A 23,259-nucleotide genomic window follows, 5' to 3' on the forward strand; every position below is an offset into this window, starting at 1 on the left:
TGCTGTACATGCTCATACTTTTCATGTTCATACTTTTCAGTTGGCCAACATTTCTATAAATCCTTTGTTTTTATTGGTCTTCAGTAATATTCTAATTTTCTGATATGATGAATTTGAGATTTTCATTTGTTGTCATTTGTAATCATCAAAATTAAACAAAATAAACATCTGAAATATATGAGTTTGTATGTAATGTATGAATATAATATACAAGTTTCACTTTTTAAATGGAATTACTGAAATCAATCTACTTTTTCATGATATTCTAATTTTATGACCAGCACCTGTATATAAATATCCATCCAATGTGAATTTGTTTTCATCACATAAGAGATAGACAAGCTGAGTACAGGGACCGCTTTGTGGCACGGTGTGAAATCAATCGTCTCATAATGAGTTGGATCAAAACAAAAGGGAAGATTAGATTAAAAGAGAAACTATGTTAGTGAAAGAAGTTTATTTCTGTAAAAAGGCCTTCCATTTGGTCCTTGGCACCACTGAAAAATTAGTTGTAAAAGGTGATGACATTAGGAATCATAGCAGGGCATTATTTAGGAGGAATAAACTGGATATCTTTGGAATTAACATTTCCTGCCAATAAAATTTGTTCTTTAAATTAAGTTATGTTATCAAAGTTATTCTCCTATTTCTTTCTTTACCATAAGCAGAATTACTTAGTTAATATTTTCCTGTACTGTGCACATATATTCAACATGTCAGGGGGTGGCTGGTTCCACAGACGGTCCTCCACTCACAGTGCAGGTCCAGCCCTTTCAGAAAACCCTCCTCTGTCATAACATCCCGTTCACGTTTCAGTGGTTTCTTTCTTACCACCAACCTCCACAGGACAGGAGTCAGCCCTGAGTCAGAGCTTTGGCTGAGAGCAGGTCAGCTATGGATGATCTGAACAAGGCAGCGGTCACACAGACTGAGGGGGTAAAGGTTGACCTGAAAGCAGCTAAAGCAGACACATCTGAAGGCTTGGGCTCCTGTCCCAGGACGACAAGGTGCTCCCTACCGCAAAAGTACCGAGATGAGTTGGTACAGCTGTTTAAACTGGCGGGACCAGTGGTAAGACTAATTTATTTTGTGTTTGCATGGTTTTTTGTGTACATGTGTACATTGAATATTTGCCAGTAACCAGGGATTACACTATAATTGTCTTTATTAGTGTTGAACATGTTTTTTCTTTGATTGTACCAATCAGATGCATTTCACAACAGGATGCTGGACATATTTTGGGTTCTTTATCTCATGTGTAACACTTTGGTTCATGTATTATATATAAATAATAGTTGTATATTTGTAACCTATATATTTCATTGCATCTGTTTTCAGCTCTAAGTAACACTCTTACCGGTAACTCAAATTTGAGAAACTTTAACCTACAAAAATCGAACAAATCCGGAGGGGGGCTATTTCTTCCAGCTTCTCAGACATCTGCATTGAAAAATCTCCCCATTCCATTTTGCTAACGGGATTCGGTTTGGTCAGATTAAATTAAGAGCCAATTTGAACAGCAAATTTCAATGGTTGCCGAAGATTTTCAGTTGGATATAGAGGTGGACCTTAACTAGGCTGTTGCATATAAATACCATGCTGTGATCTGAACCTTTCCTTTAAGGTTTTGGATGTTTAGTTATTTTTCTCTCTTAAAGGTGAAACCCAACTCCAGTCCAGTCTTTGTCTTTTGCAGCTGTTTTATTTTTTCCAACACTGTTCTCAAAATCTTGTGTTTCACAAATAAATAATAAAGCTATTTTAGCAAGTTTCATGTTCCCTCAAATCTGCATAGTATCTTTTCTATTTTTACATTTTCTTATCTTTTTTATTATGCTTATGTAACTGTTTCTGCATGATTCTACTACCTGTCCATTTTTTTGCTGATACACCTGAAACTACAGTATACTCACAGTCAATGTTTTTTACTTTTGAGTTATCAATAAATAAGCAAAACAAAGTTAATTCCAAATGCATAAATCCATCTTTGTAAAGCCTGCTAGGTCCTCTGAATGCAGGTTTAATGTTTTAAAGTTCATTTCCTACCAGTGGTGTCTCTGCAGGAGCTTGAAGATGAGGTCTTTGTCAGATTGCTCAGAACACAGGTGTGTTGAGTTACCTTATAGGCTCCTGAAGGCCTGAGTGAGAGAGATGGGTGCGCTTGATTTCTGTGAGGCGCGTACCAGTTGGGTGGAGATGGTATTGCACTCACACCAATACACCATTTGCTGTTTTAACTTGACACCTCCCACTTGAGCTCCTGGTCTTTGAACCTAAGGAGGTCACACCTCTTTCTCTTCACTAGATCTTGTCCCAGCAGGGTTTTCTTGTTCTTCTATTGGCAATAACACAACAATGTGCCTTACGTCCCTGTGAAGTATTGTTGAGGGTATCTTCATTTGAAGTTCCTTCCTCATTTTCCTCGTTTGTCCTCCAGCTCTCACAAGTGGTACGGGGTAACTTGGATAAGTACGAACATGCACATCTCTTACCGTCCCCTTTCCGTCACTTTTTACACTAATCACTCTGCCAAGTTTGTACTGACCTCTCAAAGCATTTTGGTCTGCAAGCCAAATAATGTCTCCGACAGCAACATTTCGCTTCTTTGAATGCCATTTACTTCTGACAAACAAATTTGGTCCAGCTAGTTGACTCCATTTTCTCCAGAATCTGTCCACTTCTGTTTGAATGAACCTTAATCTCTTGAGTGGATAACTTTTAAAGTCAAATCCACAGTTATCACTCTTTGGATCAGTTCTTCCAAGCAGCAGAGAGTTTGGGGTGATGTAGCTTATGCAATCTTCTCGACTTTGAGTTCTTGCATCTATTGGTCTTTCATTAGCCAGATTAGCTGCCATATACAGGAATGTTTGAAATTCACTCCATGTAAAAACTCCATCTGATCCTAGATTGTGCAATGCTTGCTTGACTATCTTTACAGCTGCTTCTGCTGCCCCATTCCTATGGGGGGAGTCTGCAGGATGTATTTTCCAGCTCCATTCAGTTCCATGTTTCAAAGCTTCCTGTTGAATTTGCTCTTTGTTTAGATGGTCCAAAAACAAGTAAAGATCAGCCAGGACAGGTTTGGCTCCAATAAAGTTTTTTCCGCCATCTGACCATAACTTCCTTGGATGTCCTCTCAAGGCTGTAAATCTTTGGTATGCTAACAAAAATCCTTCACTTGACTGATCGCTTACAAGATCTGTGTGAATAGCTCTAGATGACATGCAACAGAAGATAATGCCCCACACTTCCAGTTTAACTCTTTTCCGGGCCTCATCCCTCACTTCATAGGGTCCAAATAGATCAATAGTAGTAAACTCAAATGGTCTGGCAGGCAGTGTTCGTTCTGGTGGAAGATCGCCCATTATCTGTTCACATCTCTTTGCCCTGATTTTCCGGCACGTCACACAATTATCCACAACTTTTTTAGCCAATCTTCTGCCTCTCACCACCCATGCTTTCTTCCTCATCTGCAGTAATGTTCCAGCAATGTCTTCATGATTTACTTCATGAGCTTCAAGAGCAACCAATGTGGATACCCATGAGTCATATGGTAAAATGGGGACAACTCTTTTGTCTTCATTAAAGGATTGAATACGACCCCCACATACCTGAAGTCCAGAATCTTGTTCTTTAAACACAACTAGTCTGTTTAAAGTTGTGTCATTGAATGAGGTACTCACTTGTGCAGCCAGGAAAACATCTTTCAGTGCATTCTCACACTCTTTAACACTAAGCCCAGGATGGATGGTTGGTTGTTTGACATCTGTTGAAATTTTTCCTTTCACTTTTCTGCCACTTTGCTTGCTTTCCAAAGTGAGTTTCCAGTTTTCAACAGCTCTTCTCACCCATGCAATGACTCTGACTAGTTTAGAAAGACTACTATATCTTCTCTCTTGAATTAATTGTTTGGCAATGAATGTAAGAGGAGAGATTTTGAGTTGGCTGTCTTTTTCTTTACACTCTGTAGCTTTTAAAGCATTCTTTGTCACATCCTCATCACACATTTTTTGTTTAGTTTGCTTAGACTGTGCTCTGGTTGTTACTGCTGAGAAAGCTTTTCTCTGGAGCTTTTCAACACCTTCTTTTGCACCTATAGCAATGTCTTTGGCTGATCTTATCGGCCATTGATCAATAGGTTGCGACAAGAATTTTGGTCCATTTTGCCACTGTGAGTCCTCTTGGAGGTACTCAGGACATGCTCCTCTTGATGTAATGTCTGCGACATTGAGCTCACCTGGAATCCACCACCAATCTGCAACCGCCCCAGCTTTCTGTATTTCACCAACTCTGTTAGCAAAGAAAGTTTGGTATCCATAGCTGTCACGCTGAATGGCTCCTAGCACAGTTTGGCTGTCCAGAAAATGGTACCAGCCTCCAATTTCCATCCTGCTGTGCTTTTCAACATACTTCCTCAGTCGAGCTGCAAACACTGCACCACAAATTTCTGCTTTTACAGGTTCTCCTTTCTGGTCAAGTGGAGTGAGTTTTGCTTTGGATTCTACAAGTCTCACTTGGATCCCTTGCTCTGTCTCCCATCTGAAGTATAGAACTGCACCATAACTTTTGTCACTTCCATCAGAAAAAGTTATTCCTATGGGCTTTCCAATCCAACTGATTGGTGTTAAACTCCTGTGAAATTTAATTTGGCCAAGGCGCACATACTCCTGGAACAACTCAATGGCTTCATTTCTTAGCCCATCAGAAAGTGGCTGATCCCAAGTGTCACCTGCTTTACCTGCAGTTCTGGTTTCTTGGAAAGCCTTCCTCACTAGGATGGCTCCTTTCTGTTTGGTGGGTGTGACTAGCCCAATGGGATCAAAAAGACTAGCTACTTGGCTAAGGAGTTCTCTTCTAGTGAGAGGATTTGGAGTATTTGCCCTCACTTCTCCTTCTTCTAGGTTTTGTCCCACTTTCATTTTTTTCATTCTTTTTGAGAAGTTGATTGATGTCATCACATATAATTTATCCTCCTCCACCAGATATCCCACTCCCAAAGCCTTATTATCATCTTCTTTCAACTGATTAGGGAGTGTAAAGATTTTTTCCCTGCTAGGTAAGGACATTTTTTGCCTCCCACTTTGACCTGATAGGACCCATGGTTTCAAAAAGAATCCCCCAGCTTGTAAGATCTCTTCCACCTTCTTAGTGTGCTTTTGCAAAAGTTCTGGGTCGTTGTCAGATGTTAAGATGTCATCAACATAACAGTCTTCTTCCAGGATCCTCCGCTCCTCTTTACAGCTGTTAAATATGGGCAGTTTTGCTGTCTCTCGCATTGCTACTTGGGCAATACATCCAGCAAGTCGATCCCCAATGTTAACTCTGGTAATGGCAAACTCACCGATCTCCTCTTCTGAGCTGTCTCTCCAGAGGAACCTGTGTAGATGTCTCTCCAGGTCCTCAAGCCACACAGAGTTATACATCTTTTTAATGTCTCCCAAGGCAGCATGCAGTCCCCTTCTGAACCTGAGTAGAACAGCACGAATAGGATTTAAAACATCAGGACCTTTCAGCAGAATATCATTCATACTTAGACCTTCAAATCTTTGACTGCTGTTCCATACTAAACGCACAGGAGTGGTCACAGAATGAGGATTTGGTGCCACCTGGTGGTTTACATACCATACTGGTCCTTTCCAGTTGTTTAGGGTGGCTTCTGTTAGCTTTATTGCTGCTTTCCTCTCCACCATTTCATGCACCTGGTTTGCATAGACAGTTTGCCATTCAGGCTCTTTATTTAATCGTCTTTCTGTTCTTAAGAAAGTTGATTCAACACTTTTCCTGTTATTGGGAAGACAAGTGGGTTCTACAATCCAAGGATACTTTGCACCCCAGTGGGGAGCATCACTGTGGTCATCTGCTTGCACATAGGTAAGACCTTGTTTAATTATTTCAAGTTCTTTCTCCTCCATTAATGTCATATCTTTTCCACCTGGTTGACATGTCCCACAGCGACATCCACCACACTTTGGTTCACAAGCTGTTCCTATGCTCTCCCACTTCCACCAATCAATGAACTCTTTATTGGTAGTTGTACTTTTGCTTTCTGCTTTAACTTCTTTGAAACTGCAGACTTCTTCATACTTTACAGCAGCAGTGCGCATAGAACGAGCAAAGTGTGTCTCTGACCTGTGTGCTGCCACGTCGACATCTTCACAAAGGTCCGGATGAGCTCCTCCCACGGCCATGCCTAGTGGACTGTTCCACAGGACCAGGTCTCCAACAACCTTGACTCTTTGAGGGGCCAGTCTGCCTTCTCTGTGACTTATTAGCAGCTCAATGGTATCTGGTCTTTTGAGGTCTTCCAGGTCAACATCTGGGAAAAACTTTTGCAGCTGCAGTGGTTGAATGACTTTATGCACTTTAGCAATTTCACTGAGTCCATAACAAATGAGCTGGTGGGCTTTCACTGTGCCTTTGGGGGTTTTGACTCTAACTTTTAACAGGTATCGTTTTGTTCTAACTTTGACTGACATTCCCCCAACACCATGAACAACTAATGTTATGTTCTCACCTTCTAGGTTCAACCTTTTAGCTGCTTGATGAGTAATGTAATTGGTATCAGAAGCCAAGTCAATTAAAGTGCCAATTTTCTGGCCTGCATTTGCAGTGACTTCCAACATCATTAGAATGACAGGTTGCTCCTTTAGTCCATATGACTCCATAAGCCCAGGGACTTCACACTTTGTGTTTCTTGTTGAAGCAGTTACATTTGAAAAGGCTTTTCTGCATTCTTCTGCTAGTTCTGGTGAAAGTCCAGCTATGAATTTCTCCTGCTCTTCTGTTAGTCTATTTTTCCTTCTTGGTTTATCAATCCCAACCCTTGTAAGCTCACCCTTTGGGCAAAGGAGGAAATGGTGATCTGAAAAGCTCCCTTTCTTACAGTCTTTGTTTCTACAAAGGTAAGTGTTGATGCATCCAGCATCCTCTTCATGCTTTCTCAAACACCTTTTGCATGTTTCCAATGTCTTTACAATGTTGAGCTTTTCAGGTACATTCATTTCTTTGAACTGTTTGCAGAAGAATATTTTATCTCCATGTCTTGCGTCTCCACACACAATACAGACATGATTCTTTCTTGTGGATCGAGTAAAAGCATGTCGTTTCTCAACCTTCTTCTCAGTCTTTTCACTCACTCCAAGTTGCTCTAATCTCTCTAGAACTTCCACCTGTGTTTTTAAAAATTTGAGAAGACTATCAAAATGGTTATCTGGTGTAACTGCATTGGCAGGATTAACCATAAAAACTAGCCAGTCTCTTTTGATAACATCAGGTAGTTTGCTCTCTAGAGATTTAATAACCAGAGGGTTTTTCATGGCTCCAATGTTACCTAGCTCTGTTAAGTCAGCTAGAGCCTTTTCAATTGTTTGTATAAGATCTATCACCTTCCTTGGCTGGTTTGCTTTCAGGGGTGGAGTCTTCTCAAGCTCTTCAATAATTTCTAAAGCAATACTTGACTTGTCGCCATACCTATTTTCCATCACTCGGAACATATCTGCAGCAGTATCATAAGCAGACAAGTGTAATTCACTACAGATCCTTTCATCTACACTATCCAACAACTGAAACTTTTTCACTTCCACTGAGCCACTTGGTTCTCCCTGCTTCTGCAGACTTTCCCAGTCTTTTCTCCATCTGTGAAAGTTTCTTTTACAGCCATGAAATTTTGGTAGACAAATGGGCCTGATCTTTACAATGGGTGCGGGTGGAGCTAGTATAGGTAAAGATGTAAGGTCTGATTGAGCAGCATCTGATTTACTCTTCTCCTCTGCGATCGTTTGTGCTATGGCAAACTGTGATTTTCTTGCTTGAAGTTTATTTTTCATCAATTTAATCTGTTTTATTCTGTCTTCAATATTGTCCCTCTCTTCTACAGGAATCCATATTTCCCAGGTCACAAAACTTTTAATAGATTCCTGGATCACATTCTCCACAAAGGACAGTTGGACTTCATATGCACTTTTGTTCACAGTTAAAACTTTTATGTCAGAAGCATCATTACATGCCTTTTCTGCCTCTTGGATTGCAGTATAGAGCTCATCTTGACCATATTTTTTCCACAAATTAGACTGAACTATTTGTTTGACTTCTTCTAATTTTGATTCACAGTCATCAATAGTCTTTTCCAAATCAGCTTCTTGCCGTTTATCAAGTTCACCAGCTTCAACTTCCATCTCTGCTAATAGTCCAGCTTTGTAATCATCATTTGAATCACTTACATGTCTGGCATCAGAGGTTAGCTTTTTGAACTCCTCTCGCAGTTCCATCTCTGTCATGTTGGAAGCTTTTCTGCTCAGGAAGTTTGCTTGCTTGGTGAAGGAAGATTTTGCCATGGTGCGATCCAGCTTCAATTGTTTCAGTGACTTTCCAAACATTTCTTCAGCCATTGTGGATTGTACAGATGAGATGACCTGATGTCCTCCTTGAGTTGATTTGTCAAAGCCCTTTTGTCAGGACTTCACCTTCATCAGGTCTTCAGTTGGTTTCCAACTGGTTTCCAATTGGCTTCCAAGTGGTTTTCCACTGGTTTTCAACTGTCAAGTTTTTGGCCTCTACAAACCACCTTGCCTTCTGCCCAAACTTGAAAAGGGCTTGCTCCCATCAAAGAGACTCAGGACCAACTCATCTCAGTGTCATCTTTTTATTTCTCTTTTCTTTTTCTTCTTTAAATCACTTCAATTTCAAAGACAAGACAACCAAGCAGGTTGAAAACCTACAAATAAACAAAACACAATGAATTAATAAGTTTCCAGTCAATGTTTTTTACTTTTGAGTTATCAATAAATAAGCAAAACAAAGTTAATTCCAAATGCATAAATCCATCTTTGTAAAGCCTGCTAGGTCCTCTGAATGCAGGTTTAATGTTTTAAAGTTCATTTCCTACCAGTGGTGTCTCTGCAGGAGCTTGAAGATGAGGTCTTTGTCTGTAGAGATTGCTCAGAACACAGGTGTGTTGAGTTACCTTATAGGCTCCTGAAGGCCTGAGTGAGAGAGATGGGTGCGCTTGATTTCTGTGAGGCGCGTACCAGTTGGGTGGAGATGGTATTGCACTCACACCAATACACCATTTGCTGTTTTAACTTGACACATGCCTAAGGAGAATTTAGAGAAGCCTATTAAACTAACAGTCATGTTTTTGGACTTGGAGGAAGCCGGAGTACCCAGAGAGAACCCACGAAAGACCAGGCTGGGAAACTAACCCGGAACCTTCTTTCTGTAAGGCAGCAGTGCTACCCACAGCACTACTGTGCAGCCTAAAGTGAAACATATTGAAGCAAAATTTCAATGCAAAAGTACTGTGTATAATGTGCACTGAAAATAGGTCTCTAGCTTAAAAGAACTGACAACAATGATAGGCACAAATCAACCCGTAGTTTAAATTCAAACCAAATCTTTCACATGATATTTATGACTCATAAGATTTTTTCTCATTTTTTCATTCATTTATTTATTTGGCAAACAGCTTTTGTTTATGTCCATTTCTATGCTTACACATTTTAGGTTATTTCCCAGCTGATGATCTTTATGATCAGTTTTGTCAGCATGGTATTCTGTGGCCACCTGGGAAAAACTGAACTAGCCGGGGTTTCATTGTCCATTGCGGTGAGGAAACCTCTTGTAATCCTGTTTTTTTCTGTTTGGTTTCATCAAACCGTTGAAGCTAATAATGAGTGTCCGCTACCTTGTTTTATGTATCCTTTTGTTTTACTGCAGGTGGTTAACGTCACTGGTATTTCCATTGGCACCGGTTTGTCATTAACCTGCGATACGCTCATATCCCAGGTACTGTCCTGTGCAGAGGTTGTTCTTTCACTTTATTTATGTAACCCAGTCAATCCCAGCAGTTGCAGCTTGGTTCCCAGGTTATCCAGGGTTGCCATTTAAAACAGCTCAGCAGTGAGCTTTTGGATTTAGCTTTCCTGAACCTCTCACACCTTTCCTTGTAGCTGCAGTCTTGATGTTTTAGCTGAAAGTCTGCCTGTTTCACACAGACCTATGGGAGCGGTAACCTGAAGCGTGTCGGTGTGATTCTTCAAAGGGGGGTTCTGATTCTTCTGCTGGCCTGTTTTCCCTGCTGGGCTGTCCTCATCAACACTGAGCCCCTCCTGCTGGCCGTCAAACAGAGTCCAGAGGTTGCCAGGTCAGCTCTCAGCAGCAAAGCATACTGTGTCACAATGAAATCCTTTAATCAACTTCTGTAGTTGTTCTGTTTGACCTTTTCTGTTGCTCATTTCTGTTATTCATTACCATTCTATATAGTTTGCATAATATCTTCTGTAATGTAAAAAAAAAAAAAAAGTAGCTCCAAGATTGGTTTTGATTCCAGTCGACAAAAATAAGAACGAGTCATGACTTGGCTCACAATTCCCATCAGGGTCTGGACCTGAACCGTCACAGTCACTGAAATAATTTACTATTTTGGTTATTAAGACATTTTCTATCTATTAATTTTGTTTTACCTCTGAAAAAGTACAAATTAACATGTAATGTAAACACAAAAATCTACAATGTTTCAAATAAATTTACCCTGCAGACAGTGCAATTATTTGTTGTTTTAAGGCTTTGATTGAGGATGAAAATGCAAGTCTTGTACAGTAATTGGGTAAATCTGATCTGATAATTCATGTTTGTTGAATCAAACTCACGTCTAAAAGTTACATGATACGATCCCTCAGGAACTGGAATTGCGTAACAATGGTCTAGAATATGGATGTTACCTGCGCAAAAAGTACACTCAGAGAATCCTTAATTGATGGGTCAACAGTCTATTAACAGGTTGAAAATTAAAGATATAAAGGGTAAACATTTCATAGCTAACATCTGTATTATTTCACTGCTTGAGAAATTGCCATTAACTTTCTTCCACCCAACTTTCTATTAATTTGCTTACATGCAGAACTCTGTATACAGCCAATGTGTAGCAATTAATTTTTATGACCTATCCTCATTATGGAAGGATCACTCACTGACTGTGTGTGTTTTGTTTTGATGTTATGTATTTCCAAGAAACTACATTTTGATTTTTAATTGGTCTCTAGTCCATGATCATCAACAAACAGCTGAAATAATGAAATTAAGTAAACCAGTTTACTATTATTGAAGATTTGAGATTAACTAATTTAAATGAATTATTATGGTTAAGTTATTATCAACATTCTCTAATGTTCTGAGATTTATCTGTGGTTTAGTTCCACTTTTTTAAAGAAATGTTATATCTCTTTCTCCTAGAAAATTTTTCAATGTGAAAACATTTCATACATTTATCAAACTCCTCTGTTCTGCTCTTTTCTCCACATGAAGACTCTCCCAGCTGTATGTGAACGTTTTCATGCCTGCTTTACCAGTGAGTTCTAGCATTCAGCTCTTTCATTTCCACAAATAGATGTTTGTTTATGAAATTTAAAACACTTTGCTTTTCTGTTATTCTTTTGTTTTGCTTTTTTTTTTGCTTTCTGAAACAAAGTCATTGGTCAAAGGTGATCAAAGGCATTGCTTTCAGCTCTATAATTTACATTTCAAAGCTTCATTATTTATTAGCGGTTGCCCAGGTTCTTTAAAAATGTTATTGAGTTTGAAATTCACAAGAAGAAAAAAGTAAAGATGATTTTTAATTAGTATAAATGCCACACCTTTCCATGTTGCAGGACATAATATAATCAGTCATTTTAATGCTTAAAGTGTTTCTCTTTTATAGTGACTTTAATGCTGCAGTGTTTTACTTTCTTCAGGCTGCCTTTATGTACCAGCTGCAGGGGAGGTATCTCCAAAACCAGGTACAGTTATCGGAAGCCCAGAAACCCTTAAAGTTAAGAAAATCAGTTTCTGTTTCATACAAATATATCTAACCACAGGTTAGTATTTTTACAGGGCATTATATGGCCTCAGGTTGTAACTGGAGCAATCGGAAATGTCCTGAACGCTATAATCAACTATGTGTTCCTGTTCCCTCTGGATCTGGGTGTTGCGTAAGTTCTCCATGAATGCCAAAAATGCTAGTTTTACAGAATAGAAAACATACGGAAATAACAATTGATTGCATTTCATATATCATATAACAGCAGCAAAAAAAAAAAAAAAGTATATATATATATATATATATATATATATATACACTCACCGGTCACTTTATTAGGTACCCCATGCTAGTAACGGGTTGGACCCCCTTTTGCCTTCAGAACTGCCTCAATTCTTCGTGGCATAGATTCAACAAGGTGCTGGAAGCATTCCTCAGGGAGTTTGGTCCATACTGACATGATGGCATCACACAGTTGCCGCAGATTTGTCGGCTGCACATCCATGATGTGAATCTCCCGTTCCACCACATCCCAAAGATGCTCTATTGTATTGAGATCTGGTGACTGTGGAGGCCATTTGAGTACAGTGAACTCATTGTCATGTTCAAGAAACCATTCTGAGATGATTCCAGCTTTATGACATGGCGCATTATCCTGCTGAAAGTAGCCATCAGAAGTTGGGTACATTGTGGTCATAAAGGGATGGACATGGTCAGCAACAATACTCAGGTAGGCTGTGGCGTTGCAACGATGCTCAATTGGTACCAAGGGGCCCAAAGAGTGCCAAGAAAATATTCCCCACACCATGACACCACCACCACCAGCCTGAACCATTGATACAAGGCAGGATGGATCCATGCTTTCATGTTGTAGACGCCAAATTCTGACCCTACCATCCGAATGTCGCAGCAGAAATCGAGACTCATCAGACCAGGCAACGTTTTTCCAATCTTCTATTGTCCAATTTCCATGAGCTTGTGCAAATTGTAGCCTCAGTTTCCTGTTCTTAGCTGAAAGGAGTGGCACCCGGTGTGGTCTTCTGCTGCTGTAGCCCATCTGCCTTAAAGTTCGACGTACTGTGCGTTCAGAGATGCTCTTCTGCCCACCTTGGTTGTAACGGGTGGTTATTTGAGTCACTGTTGCCCTTCTATCAGCTCGAACCAGTCTGGCCATTCTCCTCTGACCTCTGGCATCAACAAGGCATTTCTGCCCACAGAACTGCCGCTCACTGGATGTTTTTTCTTTTTCGGACCATACTCCGTAAACCCTAGAGATGGTTGTGCGTGAAAATCCCAGTAGATCAGCAGTTTCTGAAATACTCAGACCAGCCCTTCTGGCACCAACAATCATGCCACGTTCAAAGTCACTCAAATCACCTTTCTTCCCCATACTGATGCTCGGTTTGAACTGCAGGAGATTGTCTTGACCATGTCTACATGCCTAAATGCACTGAGTTGCCGCCATGTGATTGGCTGCTTAGAAAGTAAGTGTTACCGAGCAGTTGGACAGGTGTACCTAATAAAGTGGCCGGTGAGTGTATATATATATATATATATATATATATATATATATATATATATATATATATATATATATATAGATATATATTGTCTGGAAAGCTTCCGTTGGTTTGGATCAAATTGTTGTTTTTTAATCACCCTACTATTTTACATCCTCTGTCTCCCAGTGGGTCTGCAGCTGCCAATGCTATCTCCCAATATGTGCTGGCTGTGGTCTTATACACCTACATCTGCCTGAAGGGTCTCCATAAGGCTACATGGGGAGGTCAGTTTGTTATATTTTCTTCCTGAGGACCATAATCACAGCAGGTTCCATTTTTCAGTCTTATGGTCTATAAAAGCAGTAGTTCTCCTTCATCACCTTGTTGTTGGTGGTCAGCTATAGTCATAATGCAATGTAGATAAAAAGTAGAGGGTAGTGTAACATAGAAAAAACTTATGTGATGGCAAAATTAGTTCCTTAGCAGTTTTTTTTATCTTGGCAGAGGTATTTATATTTCTTTAATGTTAATGTTGTAATATTTAAACTGGTTACTACGACCTGCACACCAATAGGGTTTTCATTATGTCATTTTTTTTTTTGTATTACTTGGATTTACTTGTTGTATTTTACTGTCTGAAATGATAAGCTTATGGAAAGTGTTCAGAAAATAAATATCTAACTGAAGTCATTTAGTTAGATATTTATCAAAACAGTCCCAATTAAAGTAACTTACATCATCCACACCTTTGCATTTCATTACAGTATTTACTCTATTTGTATTATGATCTTATCTAACAAACACAGAGCAGTTAATGATTCTGCAATAGAAGGAACGCTATATTAAAATTCTTAAAATCTAAATTATGTTTTACTAGAAGTATATTTCGCTGCTATCTCAGCTGCCAGTTTATTTAGGGTTCGCTGTACTAACTTTGAGGTTTCTTCTAGAGTTTAAACTACTTTTTAACACAGGAACATCAGTGAACAGCATTATCACAAGTCCCTTGCTGCAGGTTTTTACTCCCAACAATTTTATTCCTGCCTTTCCCTTTCAAATCATCCTTACAGCATTATGCTGCCACCACCATGCTTCACAATGGATGTGGTGTACTCATGATGATGTACAGGTTACAGCTAGTAATTTTTTATGCTATGCCAAAGTAAACCTCTATTAAACTTTCCAAACCCGATACATACTGTGTGTGGTATGCACAATTAATACAGTTGCTGTATTTTTATAATGTCATTAAATTATATTTGGACTAATTTAAACAAATATGTGATGTTTGAAGGCCAGTGCTTATCTGGATTATTTTGATGGGTTTAACTGTAGAGGGGTTGATTAGCAATGCCATGTTTTGCAGATTATTACCTAAACAGATTTGTAAGCCATGTGAGAAAAGTATGAAAAGTCTTTACTAGTCAATGTTAATTAAGGGATTAGTAAGTTTTTGTACAATTTCAATGAAAGGTTTTGACATCCAGGTTGGTCTCTGGACTGCCTCCAGGAGTGGGGATCTTTCATCCAACTTGCAATCCCCAGCATGCTCATGCTCTGTCTAGAGTGGTGGTTGTTCGAAGTTGGAGCATTCCTGGCTGGAGTGATCAGTGAGGTGGAGCTAGGAGCAAATTCCATCATCTACGAACTAGCTGTTATTGCTTACATGGTAACTCTTCCAAGATTCTTCTTCAGTTCTCTTTAAGCTTTTCTTATTATGGTTTCATAAAACTGAGCTTAGATCTTTTTTTTTCTGGTACCTACGGGGCTTTCAATGTTCTTCCCACAGTTTCCTTTAGGATTTTCTGCTGCTGCCAGTGTTCGCGTTGGGAACGCTCTGGGTGCAGGGAACATCCAGCAGGCCAAACTGTCCTGCAAAGTCCCCATTGTCTGTGCAAGTAAGAGCAACACACCTATTTTATTTTCATCTCTCATATACACACATCAACAAAACTGTTGGTACCCTTATTTAATGAAAGTAAAGTCCACAGTAGCCACAGAAATAACTGATAAAATAATCTGATAAAAGAAATATGGTATCTATGAAAATGAAAAAAAATAATGTCGGACACTGCTTTAACAGAATTATTTAAAAAATAAACTCATGAAACAGGCCTGGGAAAAAATGGCATTACCTTTAATTTATATCTTGTTGCAAAACCTTTTGAGGCGTCGCCACGATCAAACGATTCCTGTAACTGTCAATGATATTTCTGCTCCACTTAGCAGGTATTTTCTCCCTACCTCACGATTCCTGATCGGGAGGTGGTCATGAGAGGCTGATCCAACCTCATTACCCCCTGTACACTACACAATGCATGACGCACGATCAGGCTGAAAGTCGGCCAATTGAAAAAATTCTCGAACGACTGGAAAATCTCCCAGAAAATCGCACAGTGTACGCCCGGCTTTAGAGGGGGTACTGGAGAGTGCCACTTCTGAGGACTTCATTTTTCTGTCTATGTCAGAAGTCTGTGAGAGTTTTACGCTCACATGGGCAATGACAGTGAGACCTGTGGGGGCATGGTTGGGAGGAATGGCATACCTGGCCTGAACTTGAGTGGTGTTCTGTTGTTGGACTTCTGTGCTCGTCATGGACTGTCCATAGCAAATACCATGTTCAAGCATAAGGGTCTGCATATTTCCTATTGGCACCAGGGCATAGTTCAGTGATCATAGTTCAGTTGTTTTTTAGTCTGACCTGTGGTTGCATGTTTTGGAAACTCAGATGTACTGAAAAGAGGGGTGGAGCTCTCCCACGACCACTAACAGGTAGTGAACTGGCTCTGATGGTGGAGGAGGACGCTGGTCAGACTTGGTAGGCCCAAACGTATTGTGAGGGTTTGCTGGGAACGTCCCCCGTGAGACAGAGCTTTAACTCCCACCACCGGGAAAGCTTTGAAGCCGGTCCAAGGGAGGCCGGGGACATTGAGTTTGAGTGGATCATACTCCGTGTCTCTACCCTTTGAGGCGGCTAGTCTGAGCAGCATTAAAATCTGGAAACTTTTTAGGAGGAAGTTCAGTTTTTAAAACGCTTTTGCTTTTATTATTTTTTTTCTTAGAAATTCCTAAAATGCAGCTTTAGCTTTAACTGTGGTTAAAAATCCTCATGGAGAAAATATGTGTAATTGTGACACAATGAATTATTTGTTCATTTATTCAACCCCTAGTATTAATTTCCCTTTAAGATTAATAAAGTACCTTTGAATTGAAATGAAATTTCATAGCATCTGACTAAGTAGTTTTAATGGGCATTTTTTTCCAGATATTTTAATTTCAAAACAAAACTTTGAATAGAGTTGTCCTTTCTTCTCTTTTTTTTCCCAGGTATAATCGCATGCATCGTTTCTGCAGTGCTTGCAACCTGCAAAGATGTCATTGGTTATATTTTCACCTCAGATGAGTAAGTAAAGAACTGAAACAATGCCGTCAGACATCATTTTTATTATTTCATTTTCTCACCTATCAAACACTGAGTGAGTCAGCATGCTTCATGCTCTTTCTCTACTGTTTTTTATTGATCTGATTATTCATCTCATCTATAAAGATTCTATTTATCTAGATTATGTTTTTTTTTAAGTCTTAAAGGTTTTAGTAACTAAATAAAGCATCACTATCTTCCAATGTTACAAATAGCTTATTTATTGGATTTATCATCTGTCTAAAAATCTTTGAATAAAAGAAATTAGATGCTCAAAGAAATTAGACGTTCAGAGTCTCAATATGCTTCTTTTTTTTCCATAGAGACATTTTACGGAGGGTTGCCGAAATCATGGTCGTTTTCTGTTTTACACATCTGTGTGATGCTGTTGCAGTAAGTCACAGCTTCTCTGCAACATTTCAAAATAATATTTGCATGTGAAAAATGTGACTTGACCAAATAGACATTTCCTCCTGAAAGGGTGTTACTGGGGGTGTTGTCAGAGGAGCAGGTAAACAGTTGGTTGGTGCTCTGTGTAACCTGGTGGGCTACTACTTTATGGGCTTTCCCATTGGTGTTTCCTTGATGTTTGCAGCCAAGATGGGGATTTTAGGTAAGAAATGGCTGCTTGTTATAATCAAAAGTAAAAATTAACTTCTGCTCACACAAAACCCAGTTATCGTCCCTTTTCCACAGGGTTTTGGACAGGACTAACAGTTTGTGTGTTGATGCAGTCAACTTTCTTCCTTATATTTCTATCCAAACTTGATTGGGAGAAGGCTGCACAAGAGGTGCGTATTTACTTACCTAGTGCACAACTATTTAGATGGTTTGTTTATTTATTCATTAAAGCAATAAACAAAAATTGGATGGATGGGCTGACTATCACTATATTAACCACAGCAGCCAGCTTCTTAGTTTGGGGAACAGTGCAGGAATGGAGTTCAATGTTTTATCTTTTATATGCGGAGGTGTCAAGTAACAATGTACACATACTTCATTACCTTACTTAATTTGAAATTTTGGCTATCTAAACTGTACTGAAGTAATCATTTTTTTAGACATGTTTTTACTTCTACTCCTTACATTGTTTTGCAATTATCTCTACTTTCTACTTCTTACATTTTGAAAATAGACTCATTAGTTTTGTTTCATTTAAGCACATTTTTGTTATGTCCTTTTGTTATTTAGAAAAAATAAAAACCATTAAAATAATTTGTTTCCCCCAGACAATTAATTTCTTTGTAATTGAACTTGGACTTGGACCAGATAACAAAAGTATAGTTTTTCAAGATGATGCAATGTTAACATTGTCACTATTGCCATTAGTTACAAAGCTAAGAATATTAAGTAAGGCCAATTTATGCTTCTGACGCATAGCCCTGCAACCGTCAAATCTGTCTCTGTGCGCGACCACGCACACCTCAAAAAAATCCTGACTATGCATCAGACGGTCGCAAACCCGTGCAGAACTCAAGCAGCAATGCGCAGACAAAAAGCAGCTGTGATTGGTCCTTGGTATGCCCTTGCGGCTGTCTTTGTGGTTGTCCTTCTCGATTCGGGGCCAGGGCACGCGATTTTTAAAAACCGAGGAAAAACTACAAAGGACAACTACAACAAAAGCTTAATCGGTCTTTTTGCCAACTCAATTAACAAAACCTGTTCCTCTTCTATGTCTAGCAATTCTAGATCCATCTCCATGACCGTGATATCTTGCAGATGCGCCATTGTCGTTTTGGAAGATATACACTCCCGCCGGCACCACCGAAGTCCTCGTGACAATCCGCCGAAGTTCTCATGAGTTCTTGAATAGGCTCTCCCTTGCGCTTTGGACTGACAGTGCAGAAGTATACCCGGAAAACTGGTTCGCGACCAGACCCAAGCGAAATTTGATGTGTGTTGTTGCAGAGGTCTAATCTGCCCTTTAGGAAGTTGTCAACGGAGCAGTAGATAGCACAGCTGCCTTAAAACAAGAAGGTTCTGGGTTCAAATTCCAGCTCGGGGTCTCTCTGCATGGAGTTTGCATGTCTTCCCTAAGCATGCGGGTTCCCTCTGGGTACTCTGCCTTCCTCCCACAGTCCAAAAACATGAGCCATTAGGTTAATTGGCTTCTCTAAATTCTCCTTAGGTGTGAGTGCCTGAATGGTTGTTTGTCACGTTTGTCTCTGTGCTGCCCTGCGATAGACTGGCGACCTGTTCAGGGTGTACCCTGCCACTTGCCCGTAGATAGCTAGAGTTAAGCACCAAAACCCCCCCGCTTGGGACAACCATGACAGAAAAAAGATGGATGGAAGTTATCAGTCAGAATTGTAAAAAAAAATATCCTTTAATAGGGTAGTGCAGTAAAGTTTCTGTCCTTAACATTTTTTTCCTACTCTACTTTTACTTTCATACTTTAAGTAGTTTTAAACTTGTGTTTTTACACTTATATTCGAGTAAAAAACAGTAGGGCCTATACTTTTACTTGAGTAATAAACGTGCTACCTAGGGATGCACGATATTGGGATTTTAGCCGATATCCGATATGCCGATATTTCAAAACTCATGTAGCCGATAACCGATATCGATACCGATGTTAAAGCTGGACAAAAATAAGTATTCATTGAAAATAGCGGTTTTGTTATCCATTTCTGACAATTTGAAAAATAATATACTCAAATATGTTTTCATATGCTGATATCAAATTGATTTTTAAAAACGCGGTATTGATCTATTTTACTTTCAAAATCTTGTGAAATTTAATCGTTCTGTTACAAACTCTTGTGATATTTTGCAAATTCTTCTGAGATTTTGTTAGTAAAATAGATCGATACCGCGTCAATATATCAACATATAAAAATATGGCAAAATTTCGTGAATTTTCAGGGGATTTCGTAGCATAACGATGACATATAGCAATTTTTCATTAGTAAGCAATATATCAGCATATGAAGATATTGTGATATTTTAATGTATCAATATTTTTTCCCTGGTCTTTAGAAGTTTTTAAGTCTGTAAAAAAGAAGTTTTTGAGGAAGAAGAAGAAGTATTTATTTTTTGTTTTTTAGACTTTAGAAACTCGGAAGCTGATCAAATATCGGGTTAAATATCGGTGGGGTGGCCGATGTCCGATATTCAGTTTTAAGGCCGATACAGGCCGATACCGATAGGGGGCCGATTATATCGTGCATCCCTAGTGCTACCGTTTGTCACAGGCATGGTTGTTTTAAAGTGTTTTATAAATAATGAAGTAGTAAATTGCGTAGTGGAGTTAAACAGCTGCTCAAAGAAGGGCCCATTCCAGATTGGATTTCTGTTATCTAAATAGCATACCTTAATCTTTTTCTTCAATATTTTTAATTTTGTGGAAAATGTTCTCCACAGAACAATAAACATAGGTTAGTTGAAAGATTTCTCCTTACACCATTAGTTTCAACTTTACTGTTGAGGTGGAAATGCCATACGTATTTCCATAGGGAATAGGGTCTAGGAACTGTCTACAATGCATTCTGCACTAAAAAGCATGCTTGTGCCCTGTGCATCAATTCCTCTGCACTACTCAACACTGAAGGCAAATTGAGATTGGCGTACAGCTTCTATTAGTCTCACATTAACCAGAATATATGCACAAATTGCAGGAGTTTTATCCTATCACAGCATCCCCAGCTCATATTTGTAACAGCCCTGGCATGAAAAATGTGGAATGTTTGTCTTAGCAGCTCTGTAAAATACTTTTGATACTATGTTAGAGCAAAAGGGGGTGAGGAGCTGTCTGAAGACAGCTTTACTCTCAACCTCTTAAATTTTGTAGAATTTGATTTCTAGACTTATGGAACACCTTTCTTGAAGTAGAATCCCTCATAAAAATAAATTCTTTCTCTGGAGAGACTATTGCCTGCATTTTAGATGAGTGCTACAATCAGGGAATTCCAGTTGAAAATAACAAGCATATAGAGAAAGTTTGTTTTATTAAATCCATTTTAACAAAAGCTTCATGCCTCTACCCAGGCTCTTGTGAGGGCAGGAGTACAGATTAAAGACGAGAGAGAAATGACTAAGGTGGATAATTCAGGTAAGTTGAGAATACTAACAGAAAGTTTGTAACTTAGATTCCTATCTTCAAAAATTTCATTTTCATAAATAAAATAAAAATCTCACATGTATGTATAAGTTTAAATGAGGGACAATTACAAATCTATTTTTTGATTTTTGTCAAATGCATTCAGTTACTTTTACATGTTTAAACACTTATACATACATTTTTATTGACAGTAATCACATTTTAACATGCAAAGAGGACGACTGACCTGGAGTCTAAAACTATTTAACAAGTAATTTTATAAAGAGGTTTTAATATGGCTACGCTTCCTTCTTTATATGATTGTAAAAGGTGAATGTCCTTCAAATGATATCCTATAATATTAAAAATGATTCTGTCTAATATTCAGCCTGTAACCAGAGCCAGGTTGGTGTATCATTATCTCATCGGGATGAGGAGGAAAATGCCTACCAGGAGGTCCATCCTCCTGAGCAGAGTAAAGCCACCACCACCACAGTGGGGGACCTCCTGTCGGTCAAGCAGCTGGTTTTACGGAGAGGCCTGGTGGTGCTGATCATGTTCATTATCCTCGCTGTAGGAATTTTGGTCTCACGCTTCTTCACCAACATGTTTAAGTGAACTCTCTAAATAATGTGAAGCTGGTAGATTCAAGACTGTTGAGCCTGATGGCATCAAGTTTGGTTGATTGTTACTGTTGTTAGAATGGGCTTACATTCTCTTGTGAAAAAGTGACCAGCGCCACTCTCAAACACCAGGTGGCAGCTTTATGCAATGTTTGAACAGTATGCATAACATTTGCTGAACAAATATCAAATGTGTGGCCAAACTAACAAAATTTATAAGGATGGGCATTCTTAAAAACATCAGGTGACTGGGGTTTTGTTATAATTGCCTTAAAATACTTAAATGAAAGCTGGTCTTTATTTGTATTGATTGATATGTTTTCTGTGCTGATGTGCATTAGATTTTTTTTTGTATTTTTCTTTTCCATTTGCTCTAAAATTGTATTCCAAATCAATCTGTATGAAATATGTGAAAGGTTAATGCTGCTGAAGTTCATGAAATGGAAGGCCTTCACTGTAGTTAACTTAGTCTGAAACATGCCAAAAATCCTGGTGAATATTAGTGTTGTTGTCATATGAAAATCAAAAATGCAAAAGATTTATGATGCTTTGGATGGTGTACAAGTAGCAAGGGAACTGCGCATTCAAAGTATGTGAATAACTTGGCACACTTACATATTAAATGGGTGATGCATTCCATGACATTGTGCAAAGAGATAAAATGTTTACAAGGATCTTCGTCCATGTTGGCCTCATGTTTTACTCAGAGACCACATTGTACAACTTAAAAATCAAAAACTCAATCAGGAATCATTTTAGGATTTAAAATGCCGATGTATATTTGAACTGAGGAATACAATTGATTTAAATGCTGGAACCTCCTTGTTTAGGTTTTAAACATGCTCAATTAAGGTCAAATTTAATATTTTAATTTTACATCAACCCTGTTCAGCAATACTGAAAATGAATAGAACATATAAAAGCAGGTGTAAACTATTTGCATAAGGTTGCACAACTTATAAATTATACTTTTTTGAAGTAGCTTTTGACTTAAGTAGTCTTCTGCAGTAGGAATCTAGTGTCCAATATTTTAAACTGCCAATATTTGCCCACTCTGTCTCGAACATTTCCATGTTGTTCAAAGCTCTCTTTAAAAAGATTTCTTTCATATTTCATCCAAGGCGCTGGCTAGGTCACACATAAGCTGACATTTTCCTTTGGTAAAGCCAGTCAGTTGTTTGTGTTATGAAAAAAAAATCTTAATATTGCTTAAATGTCAGTCTTCTTGCCAACTTGAACCCTTTTGAGCAAAACAATCTGGAACTTGGTTCTTAATTTTATCTGCTGTTTGACAATTTTCCATCAATCTAAGGGAAAATAATCCCTAAATTCACTCTGGCTCCTGTTATGCATATAAGGTTTTTGTCATGATAGCTTTTGGATTTATGGCTCACAAATTCAGCTTTATTGTATCAGATCATAATGAAGTCTTCCACAAAATTCTGGAACACATTAGTCAGGCCTGAGTTTTGTCTTTGGAAAAAAAGGCTTCAATCTATCAGCTCTACTGTTTAGTCCAGAGATCCTGTATGAAGAATGCATACTTTCCTCACATGGAGAACACAGCTGGTATTTACCAGAGTTATCTATAGCTCTTTTTCTTTCCTGTTAGCTGCATGGTTTTTATATATATATATATATATATATATATATATATATATATATATATATATATATATATATATATATATATATATATATATATATATATATATATATATATATATATATATATATATATATATATAGTGTGTTAATTTATTTTGAAGAAAATATGTGTTGTAACATCCCTGTTGTTTCATGTTATCTCAAATCACAATGTCATCACTGTTAAAATTAGATTTGTTTTTTCAATCCTGCTTTATTACTTTGCACCT

At 38.5% G+C, this 23,259-nt stretch overlaps 1 protein-coding gene across 1 annotated transcript; it reads left to right on the forward strand.

The window, feature by feature from the left end:
* The first annotated feature begins 814 nt into the window (after positions 1-814).
* On the forward strand, positions 815-23,010 carry LOC119786932 (multidrug and toxin extrusion protein 1-like). Its single transcript, XM_038290519.1, has 16 exons — positions 815-1,071; positions 9,505-9,606; positions 9,718-9,786; positions 9,996-10,144; positions 11,305-11,347; positions 11,733-11,777; positions 11,872-11,969; positions 13,486-13,583; positions 14,787-14,968; positions 15,089-15,197; positions 16,627-16,702; positions 17,044-17,113; positions 17,201-17,333; positions 17,417-17,511; positions 20,708-20,771; positions 21,148-23,010. The coding sequence occupies exons 1-16, from the start codon at positions 895-897 to the stop codon at positions 21,375-21,377; spliced, it is 1,740 nt and encodes a 579-aa protein (XP_038146447.1). The 5' UTR covers positions 815-894; the 3' UTR covers positions 21,378-23,010.
* The last annotated feature ends 249 nt before the right edge of the window (positions 23,011-23,259 follow it).

This window comes from Cyprinodon tularosa, unplaced genomic scaffold (genome assembly GCF_016077235.1).
Source record: "Cyprinodon tularosa strain WSP-4 unplaced genomic scaffold, ASM1607723v1 ctg283, whole genome shotgun sequence".
Lineage (NCBI taxonomy): Eukaryota > Metazoa > Chordata > Actinopteri > Cyprinodontiformes > Cyprinodontidae > Cyprinodon > Cyprinodon tularosa.